Source organism: Mastacembelus armatus, chromosome 9 (genome assembly GCF_900324485.2).
Source record: "Mastacembelus armatus chromosome 9, fMasArm1.2, whole genome shotgun sequence".
Taxonomy (NCBI): domain Eukaryota; kingdom Metazoa; phylum Chordata; class Actinopteri; order Synbranchiformes; family Mastacembelidae; genus Mastacembelus; species Mastacembelus armatus.
This window is the reverse complement of record NC_046641.1, coordinates 5,948,327-5,959,256: the sequence shown is the minus strand read 5'-3', so window position 1 is coordinate 5,959,256 and position 10,930 is coordinate 5,948,327. Positions and strand designations below refer to the sequence as shown.

General features: G+C 38.6%; 1 protein-coding gene across 3 annotated transcripts; it reads right to left on the bottom strand.

Annotated features, from left to right (window-relative positions):
- Positions 1-1,394: 1,394 nt before the first annotated feature.
- On the bottom strand, positions 1,395-9,265 carry atad1a (ATPase family AAA domain containing 1a). Of its 3 annotated transcripts, none has more exons than XM_026322376.1 (10): positions 9,194-9,265; positions 8,418-8,618; positions 8,117-8,215; positions 7,873-7,993; positions 6,602-6,802; positions 5,981-6,087; positions 5,294-5,383; positions 4,844-4,894; positions 4,442-4,614; positions 1,395-3,530 (listed from the first exon to the last, which is right to left on the bottom strand). In XM_026322376.1, the coding sequence occupies exons 2-10, from the start codon at positions 8,589-8,591 to the stop codon at positions 3,401-3,403; spliced, it is 1,146 nt and encodes a 381-aa protein (XP_026178161.1). In that variant the 5' UTR covers positions 8,592-8,618; positions 9,194-9,265; the 3' UTR covers positions 1,395-3,400. The 3 variants fall into 3 exon arrangements, with proteins under 3 accessions (XP_026178161.1, XP_026178162.1, XP_026178163.1); XM_026322377.1 differs by having other exon boundaries at positions 9,190-9,263; XM_026322378.1 differs by having other exon boundaries at positions 9,207-9,263.
- Positions 9,266-10,930: the final 1,665 nt, after the last annotated feature.

Here is a 10,930-nt window from a genome sequence, read left to right as displayed (position 1 = left end):
CTGCTTTACTGCCAGACCGTGGCCAGACAAAAAGGAATCTATCTGCGCCCAAACTCTGCTCTCCATAGGAGGTCTTTGACATCTCTAGACATCTGTGCTGCTTCTTCCATTATGCTTATCGAGTGGGAGCTGTCCTCTAATTGAAAAGAGCTGGAATGGAGACTTTCACTTTGACTCCCTCTTCATGAATAACTCATCAATAGCTTTATGAATAACTAATCAATGATTCTGAGTCAAAAATCAGACACTCATCCTTCCAGAACTTAGTTGGAGGAAAACACTCTAGACTTTGCCTCATTAAAACCTGAATTGTAAATATGACCTTACCGTCTGTTCAAGCTACACACGGCAACATTTATGTTCACTTATTGGATTTCACTTTCTTAAAATACACCAGTGCACTTAGTGGAGAAATCCCCAACCACAGTCAGAACGCTATCCTCATGGTAGTCACTAGGAATGTCTGTATGAAGTTTCATGGCAAGTCATTTAATAGCTGTTGAAATATTTTCAGTTTGGACCAGAACTGTGGACCAACAGAGTCACACTGCCGTCTATTTTTAACCACACCTTATTCTTTATGTAATAAGCGTGCCTTATTATGAACTAGTACCAAAGTTAATAACACTTGGCTATGAATGGCATGAATGAGGCCACAGCAGTCGGACCTGGATGTGGTATAGACTGGAAATAAATAATACAGCAAAGATTAGGTGCTGGTGTGCACTCAGTTTGGATATTGGCCAGCAGAGGCTTTAAACAGAGGATGAGCCATTACAATAATCATATAGCTGCTGTCGTACTAAAACCTTACAAATCCTGGGAGTTTTTTAAAACTCATGTAAAGTGATTTAGCATAGCCCCTTACATGATGAGTAATTTCGATTTCATGACCTTAGAGCACTTGGCCAGACATCCATTAAAAGTCAAACTGCAATTTTAAAATTGTTTGGCTCACAGCAAGACTTTTTAAAGATACCAGCCTTTTGTTAGATACCAACAGCAGAGCTGGAACAAACAACAACAGAGTGGTGAGAGTACAAGCTTGATTATAGTCAACAATGGATTATTAATGCACAAAGAAGGGTTCAGGATTTGACTGTCGCAGAATTTACAAACACTTCATGAGTCAGATTGCCAATCAAGAAGCTGACTCCCACAACTACACTCGCTGACGCCCACCCTAAACATCTAAATACCACAATTAACATGATCCCCATTTGCTTACAATGCTATTGGGAACATGACCATTGGGATGCATATAAAGTAGGCTATTCAAAACTACTGTATAAGAGATGCTGTTGGACTTGATCTTGTACTAATCATGAGATTTATTACATTTAATGCACAAACATGAACCAACAGTTCATGCTTAAATAATAGGTAACATTTCGCAGGTTGAAAAAAATTAATATATTTTTGTTTTGCAGTCATTCAATAAATACACTTTTTAGTACATTTAACAATTTATAATAAACATATATCTGGTTAACTTACATTAACTGCATATGAATACTGTATATGTATGTACAGAATAAATATCATAACATATGACTGACCCAATAAGTGCTGCTGCATTGAGGGAACACACAAAGGATTACTGGACCTTACTGCAAGATGCAGTTATTGGCTTTCATGGCAACATTTTGACCAGCTGAAAAGGGAGAAACCTTCCAGTTTGCAGAGCTCTGTTTCACTGCCACACCATACTGCTATAAATCTGCTCTGAATAAAAGCAGTCCATATCTCAGCCGGTAGCACCTGCCTCAGTCACAGTGAGGCTGCAGTGCCACCATGAGGTTGGATGAATGTGCCCTGAATGCTCAGACTGTGTGGGAGAAAGGTCTGCATGAGAGACACGGAAAGATCCTTGATCACATGCTGGGACCATATGACAAATAACCAGACGTTTTATACAAAGGCGAGGCAAAAACACATGTCACGACAACATCAGAATGACAGCTGATTGAATGATTTCAATTTTAAAGCCATGCTCCCTTCAAAGCAAAAAAAAAAAAAAAAAAAGTAACCCTGATGTGCATTACAGCAACAGCCATTGCTGTCATTCGTTGATTGATGCATGGAACAAGGCATGAAAAGTTCATTAGAAAACCTTTCAAAGTAAAACAATGGGGACTCTCTAATAATAATAATGGAAGAATAAATGTCACTAAAAAAGTGATTACTGAAAAACACTGTCAAAACCTTAACAAGCGCAAAAATGTATTTTCAGACTGTAAAAATGATAAAGACCACTACTGAAGACAAGTCAACATCTGTTAACTTCAGCCTTGGCCTCAGCTCTAACCCAACATTTTGCACTTTTACAGGCACACACAGCATGACATTAAATGTGTTTTTACAGCCATGTAGTAGTGGGATAATGATTATCGAGGTAATGGGATGTAAGAGTGTTTTTTATTGCTGCCCCTGGCTCAGGTCATTATAGCAGTGGTTTCTATTACAGAGTTTAAGTGGAAATGCTGTTTCCACTTGAATGTTTGCATGGTTTTCTGCTTTCATCCTCATGTATTAACTGACAGCTCTGGCACATAACTGCATACAGGTTGCAATACTCTTGTACCTTCAAGCCAATTGCAAACTTGTATTATCATTGATTTCATGCATAAAACCGACACAGTTCTGCCAGAATGTACAATGGTTTCACAACAGTTTGACCATGGTTTCCCAATTCTTCAGCAGAATGACATGTTTCACAGCTCTTTGACAATAACAAACAAAGCTGACTGCTCTATTTCTTATATACATATTTAGTGCCATGAAGTCTTTACTAGTAAAACCATACATTTAACTATAACATTTATTGTTATTTCACAAAAAATATTCAAAAATACTCCTTGGGAGCAGTAACTCATTGCATGATGAATATTGCATTACTGTAGTGTATTTTCTTCGCTGGCAAAATACATCCACTCTTACTACAAAGCTGCAATCAATCAAACAACTAGAGCGTTGATCAACTATGTGAAGGATCACTGAGAGCAGGAGGAAGCAACTGTCTCTTGGTAGTTTTAACCTAAGCAGATTCAGGGAAGAAAACAACAGGGGTAGCATAGTAGAGCTTGCAGTAGTGGAGCCTTCAGGCAGATTCATAATATGTTCTCCTCTTCCAGGAAAAAGTTTGTGCCACCTTGAGCAAGGCAGTGGTTCTGTCAATGATTGTAACTGTTCAAATGAAACAGTATGTTTAATAAAATGAATAAGCATGCTCAGAACAATCCCTGCCAAGACATATCAAGTTTAAGAAGAGTATGGCTGTCTGCTGGCTTGTCCACCTGAACCTCTGACATGTTGGAGGAGTCTCTGCTTGGAGAATGTGAGTGCATTGTGGGCAAAAGTGAGGAGAAGACATTTCCTGTTAGTGGTGCAGTGTTGGTGTTTAATCCAGGGGAACATCTGACACACTGGGTAACACAGAGACTGTGGCCCGCTTAGATTCCTTCATCTTGTCCAAACCAAAGAGAAGGTCCAGCTGGGTGACTGGACGCAGCCTCTCCTCATCCACAGGTCTGAAGCAAATGATACATGAGGTCAGAGGTCAAGGACAGTGGCCTTTAAAAACAATATCTATGTCCTATATTATACTACATACCATGTACTAAATACTAATAAATATAGTACACTGTTGTCAATACTGTACTTTTTATACAATATTGGATATCAATGTACTGGAAATAAATCAGACTGACACTTTAGGGTACCACTGGCAGAAACCTCACAGCAAAGCCTATTATGGTGACTTTAAATTGTCCATAGGTGTGTATGTGAGATAACGTATCTGTATAGATAATGGATGAATTGATACACATTTCTATTTGCAAAATGTGTCACTTTCCTCTGTTTATTTTAATAACGTCCGTTAAAAACACCCCAGGGTCGACATAACTGTAGTAAGGCTGCTGAGAGCCTTTAGCATTTAGCCCCGTCTCTTAATATACTATCAAAACTACATACTGTAGTAGCGTTAGAGCGTGGAAAACTAAAAGTTAAAAATATTTCTTCTTTTAGCAATAATGCCTTGCTACAAGGCGGCTTTCAGTAGTTGCTTAGCAACAGTTAAAGCACAGGTTACATATTTATATATATATCACATATTTAGCCTTTTATGAAGTACTGAACATGGAGTTTTACTGTACTTTAAGATCAGTACAGTTAGGGTTAGTGTTTGTCAGGGCTCAACTTGAACTTCATGAGCAGTGCGTGAAAATGCATTTATGTTTTATTGTTATCATTATTACTTTATACTAACTATATAAATATTGCTTCAAAATCTTGGAAATGTTTTGAAAACAGAAAAAATGCTGAATTTGGGGGAATATTAAGTCAAATTTAAAGTTTGAGAGTACCAGCTTATAGCAGACAATTTAATGTGGACACAAGGGCTGTGAAATCTTGTGGGTGTTCTGAGTATGAGTCATACTTTTCCTCCTCTTGACAGTCCTGTAGTTGCTGAGCGATTCGCCTCATCTGTTCCTTGCGGATGTAGTCACGGACTCTGTACATGGCGGCATCACGACAAAGCTCCCGCAGGTCGCTGCCAGAGTAGCCTTCTGTCTTCTCAGCAATCTCCTTCAGATTAATGGCATTGCTCAGCTGAGCGGGAAAGAAGGACAGAAATACAAGACAATTATTTATAATAAATCTGTCACCATTCTGTGGCTGCCAATCAAGTGCCAACTGTGCAAGGGGGATTAGATTTACTTTAATGTGATTTTACAGTGAAAATACAGGTGTGAAAGGGGCTCTATGAATGACAAAACAGAGCTGTGAAAAGACTTATTTCTTACACAGCTGTCTAAGATGAAAAGAAATCACATCTTACATTTTCTCCTGCTAAAATCAACCTCAGGATGTCCTGTCGTTGTTTTGTGTTCTGAAAAGAAGGAAAGACAGTTGTCGTTTAAAAACGTAAACACACTGTATTAATATGAAGCCTACTGTAATTACCAAAAAAAATAACGATCAATAATGATCACCAGTTTTTCAAAGTCCTGTTAGGCATCAACAGCTCACATACCTTTCTTTCTGACATAATAAGCTTACTTTACTGGATCAAAGACACAGCCCCTGCATTTTCTGGTTTGGCCAACAGTTCACTGTGATTAGACTGCTCTCCGATATAATGTACTCCAATGTACTTGAAAACACGTCATGTTGTAAATTAAGATTAAAAACAAAATGAGAGCATGTCTCTTCTTCTTCTGTATATTGAATATATTCTGTGTATTTATTTAGCTTGGAACTGAATGTGTTGGTTGTGTACATGTCTTACTGGCAGGCCAACATGAAAAGTGGTGGGCATCCTGCGCAGAATGGCTGGATCCACATCCTGTGGTCTGTTTGTAGCACCCATAATCATCACCTACAACCAAAATGGAAACACATTATGTTAAAATAATCCTCTGCTGCATAATTCAATTCAATTCCAATCTTAATGCACTTTACACAGAAACCCAACAAATCCCTTATGAACAAGAACTTGGCATTTCTGGAGAGGAAAAACTTCCTTTAACAGAAGAAAGCTCTGGGCTCTGTTCAGGCAGTCACCTGCCTTGACCAGGTTGAGGCAGATTATTAGATTAAACTCCCTAAGTATGCTGCAATGTGTGTAACACAGTCTGCATACAAGTTATGTATTTTTTGTTTTTCTGTTTAATTTGAAATATTCAGTTTAACCGAAATTCAATTTGAAATAATGCATACTAGATTAAAGTGGGCTGTCAGCTTTAAGGAGGTTTACATATCCCTCATTACTCATATAACAGCTTTAATTTAATATCCATTATTACATATCAAATTCAATGCAACAAAAATACAGAGACTTAAGCACAAAGAATGCATAACCATTATAGTTTAGACTTTTGATATTATGTCCTGCAGCTCTCAAGGGCAAAGGCAGATTCTACCCAACACAAACCACAGTCTTTACTACGGCAGGTATATTACGGGACAGGAAAACCTGGGTGGTTGGGGAAGTATCCAGACCATCCCACAGGCTCATGAACTGTGCCTTCATCATGGCTGTGGCCTCATGGTCCAGGCTGGAGCGATTCCTCAGAAAGGATTCTGTGACAGAACAGGCAATGAGCACATGGAGACATCACAAAACTCATCATAACAGACCCACAGGTTGAAATCATTTTTAACAATGTTCATCTGCCAAAATATAAACAAGGCAGGCAGGTGTCTTGAGTGCGTCTGACAAGGTACTCAGTGCTGTAAAAATCCCTGTCCTACACTGAAATGTTAGAAGGGACATTATGATTAATCTTAACAGCCTCAGGGGTGACACTGTGAACAGTGCTAAGAAACCTCACTAGCATCTCTGTAAGGAGCTACTAATCTACACAAGGACTGTCATTATTCTAGTTTAAATGCTGCTTTATATGCTGTGTAAGAATGATTGAATTTCTCAATTAAACCCTCTTCTGACATAAACACTGTCTAAACATTAAAACAAATCCATATCAGAATTTTACAATCATCTCTGCTTGAAAGAGGAAAGATGAAGATATATGATATCCAGTATTTAACTAACAATTTTCAAGTAATCGCTCCTGAAAGATATCCTGTTACTCACCAATCTCATCAATGAAGACGATACAGGGCTGAATTTTGACAGCCAATGAGAAGACAGCAGCAGTCAGCTTCTGTGATTCGCCGTACCACATATCTGTCAGTGTGGAAGCCTGAAGGTTGATAAACTTGCAGCCAGAGGCTTTGGCTGTTGCCTTGGCGATCATGGTCTTCCCACATCCCGGAGGACCAAACAATAAAACACCTGCATGGACAAATATGTTTTTGGAATCATTGTGGTGTTTTATTGAACGTTTGTTCAAAGTACTGTATATAGTATATGACTGAAGTGCACAACATGTCTATTTCTATAAAAAGCTACTGCATATGGGCAAAACAATAAATTCCAATTCCAGTATAAATTCTTTATTGGTTACAGAAATTCACCTTGGTCTTCTCTCACACATGCACAAATGGAAAGTGTGGCCCAACTTAACCGACTTGTTCCCACAAGCATATTTTTTAAAGGTTGCATGGTATAAACAAAGACTGAAGTCTAGGAACTGGATTCCCAAAGCAGCTAATTTTGGAGGCTGACTCATGTTGAAGCTCAGCATAAATCTTTGTGCCAAACAGTAAAAACTCTCTACAGAAAGCAAAGTACTCCCCTAAATGATCATCTGCTGTCAGGCTGCCAAGCATATAAATCTTGTTGAATGTTTTTTGGCACATAGCTGTGGATGGAAGCATAATGTACTGAATAGCTTTTTAACAATAATGAGGAAGAGAATGGCTAAAAGACAAACTGGGAAGAATAATAACAACTGTATGATATATGTACTATGTCAGTGTTTTGGATCTTGCAGTCTAGTTTATGTTGGCTAGCTTTTCTGTACTTCAACTCAAAATTATTAATATTCATTATAAAAGGTAGAGAAATCATGAATGCAAGGTAAATGTCATTGCTTAGGTTTTACACTCTAATACATTGGATTTATAAATAAATACTATAAATGAATAAATATGATAAACAGGAAATATATTTTTAAGAAAAGCCAAAAAAAAAACAAAAGTTTGTAATTGTCCTAATACCTTGTACAACTGAAAATCTCAACTGCAGGATATCACTGTGTGGCTTTCAACACTATAGTGAAAACTGCTCAGGGTTAAATATATTATATATTATAAATATATTTGCAATGATTGTGATGTTTAACTAAGATAGTTTAAGAGGGTTATCTTATGCAATCCTGTAATGTTAGCCCAGAACCGAATGAAAAAGGTAAATGTAAAAGGTGAATATTGAAGTTTTGTTTAAATGGCATCGTGTGGTACCTTTAGGAGGCTGAAAGAGTTTAGATCCAGCTAGAAGATGTCTTTTCTGAAAAGGCAGAATGACAGTGTCTTGCAGCTCATTGATAACCTCATCCAGACCTGCTATATCTTTCCAAGACACCTGCAGAAAGGCAGAGGATTGTGAGCGATTCTTTCTCAGTTCTTGTTTGAGAGAGTTCAAAGGGGAAACTTGTCGTGAAACTTGATAATATCAATGTAAAGCAGTGAGTACTATAACTGTTACCTTCATAGTCTGCGGATCAACTAGGTGAGATGCAATGTTCATCTCGTACTCTGTTAGCTTGACCCCCTCAACACCAATTCTCTTCATCAACTCTTCTGCCTGGAAAGATAAGACACAACTCCGCTGAAGATTCAAAGGTGTTACAAATAGAAAGCAAAATGAAAATGCTGCTCCAGTCACTGCTTTCATTTCTTAATCACGTCCGTTATCCTGCCTACAGAGAACCTGGACACACAGCACACTTTCAGGTTAGATTACGAAACAATTAAATGCTTATGATATGTGCTAAAGGTCTTTATACCCTTTTCTTGGCTTGGTTTTTCTGTTTGGAAGTAGGATCCATAGCTTCTACAACCCATTTGATGGTGTAGTATGTGGCTGCACCAAAAACGGTCAGCCTCACCAGCATGCCCACCACTTCATTCCTGGACAAGGGCCGCATCAGGGCCTCCCTGGGAAGATCTTTAAGCAACATCTCTGCTGGCTGCTGTCAGTCCATGGGCTGGATAAAGATGTAGGGTTCAGAAACAGGATGTGGTTTCAGGAAACCAGGGTTTACACAGAGCGAACCAGAACCAGAAAAGACCATTACGTTTGGTGCATGTAGAGCCACACGTCGCTTTATTTAACAGAAGACACAGTAACGTCACATTTCTGTATTTAAACCGGGATGATTAGAGAGTGACTGCAGAGGAGTTGTTTAAGATATAAATCTTAACATACCAAACGTACATACTTTATAAAACAGCTGTGAATGGCGATTATGTGTAAAAGTCTCGCACCCTAAGCTAAGCCATTTATCACACATTCATATTTGATACGGTAGTTTACACAGCAAGATAAGGCCGATAATTTTCCACAGCAGAGCGTTAATGTTAATGTTACATCCAGGTTCATAAAAACGAAATGAAATTAGCATCTTCACACAAGCTGGAGCTAACCCTGCTAACAACTAGCAGCCACCCAACATTTTGATAAAGACGAAATAACAAAACATGTTACCAATATCACGAATGACTGCACACACCAACGCAATGTGCCTCACAAGCTAAACCACATAATTTGTTACTTACGTACTTAATTTGCTAACCTACAGCGATGTAGCGCAAACGCTAAGCGCTAACACGGGAGGTACACCACATTTTGTACGTCGGGTAGGAACAAACGCACTTCAGTTCCGGGGTTTGTTTAATTCAGTTAACCACTGGATGGCAGATCTTACACACGGATGATACACGGATCAGCACCATGGACAGCTTCTCCAGGACTGCAGCAGGTAGACGATACCGTAAAAAAGGAATGAATAATGAATAAAGTAGTGAACAGATGTGCTAGACCAAAAAACATTTATTGGTTTGGGGTGATTCAGTGCTCATGAGGTATGACAGTGGAGGGTGAAATTATCAGCATAAAATTTAATATTAAATTTAATTTAAAATGTATTTTTCACTGTGCATCCTTTAATATTGCTCAGAGATCTAGTGCAAAATCATTAATATTCTTAATGAAATGCTTATTTTCAACTATTTTAGTATCAAAACATACCAGAAGCAATTTCAAAATGTATGTTAATATTTGTCTATCATGCTGCAGGGCATAAGACACTACAATCTTCCTGAGCAGAATATTTTTCTGGGTATGACTGGGGATGTGTCGATTAGACTGTAATTGGACACCAAACACCCAAGCATGTCCTGGGGTAGGCTACATGCAAATGTAGCCCAGTCTGAACATAGTGAGAATCAGAAGCCCTAATCTGTGTTTGGTTTCCACTCATTTCCAGGGCGGTCTGATAATGGATAATTCAGTCTTCTTAACAGCAGCCTTAAAGATAAGACTGTAACAAATGGGCCTCTCCTACAAGCAATTTATCAGACGTGGGCCAAAGGGATTGTTAACTGTCGCAGATTGTGAGCTAAATTTGAAAATGCTGTTACAGCTTCTCTCCAGACTGGTCTCTGCATCAGGATTTTGCCAGTGAAATACAGAGTAACATCATAGAGAAGAAACTGAAGTACTTAAGTGCAAAACTGTACTCCAAGTTCATAATTTTATGTTAGGTGATTTAATGAACACAGGTTCTTTGGGTATTTTGTTCCCAAAACTCACAGTTCTTGCATTAAAATGAATACTGCACCTGAAGCAAAAATAAACTGTTTCCACAGTAAGATTCACCTCACAGTCCACAGGGGATTGTGTACAATCTGGCCCAGTTTACCACACGTCTCTGTGAGAATAATTAACTGGATTTTGAACAATGTGTTAGGAAAGGGAAATGTTTGTGCTATGCACTTGTGATGGGTTAAAACTTCCAATATAAAATTATGCAGAGTTCCATCCTGACCATTTGCAGCTTTGAGGGTCCAGTAAAATTAAGTCCAACCTTGTTGTGGAAAATGGCATATAGGCTGCTATTGCACACACCTTTGGCTGTGAAAATGCTTCATAAAATGCTTTAATCCCCCTGTACTGCGGCAGCAAGTCCCAGGAGATAGCAGCCTGACAGGACCATTTTGATAGGTCTGGGCATGAAAGCACAGGCGTGTGTATCTGCAAAGTGCAGCTGGGCCTGCACATTCCCACAACGCCTTGCACCTCACCCAAACAACCACTCTCAAGCGGGTGGGAGCACAAAAAAAAAAAAACAAAACATTTAGGTCCCATGGCTGTCAACTTGCCAAAGCTGGAATAAAACTTAAAGCCTTAAGATCTGAGCTTTCTCTTTTGAGAAAACAGGTTGGAAACTGATTGAAACACAAAAATGGTGCACCATTTGTTTTACTGTACATTGTTTAGACAGATTATAATGTGACA

Bases quoted from the DNA above. Each gene is read 5' to 3' on its own strand.
- atad1a (XM_026322376.1), bottom strand. From the start codon at position 8,591: ATGTTGCTTAAAGATCTTCCCAGGGAGGCCCTGATGCGGCCCTTGTCC. The intron at 5,384-5,980 runs GTTTTCCTGTCC...TTTTGGTTGTAG, and splicing joins ATACTTCCCCAACCACCCAG to GTGATGATTATGGGTGCTAC. The intron at 4,895-5,293 runs GTAAGACATGTA...CCTTCTTTTCAG, and splicing joins CTTTTCATGTTGGCCTGCCA to AACACAAAACAACGACAGGA.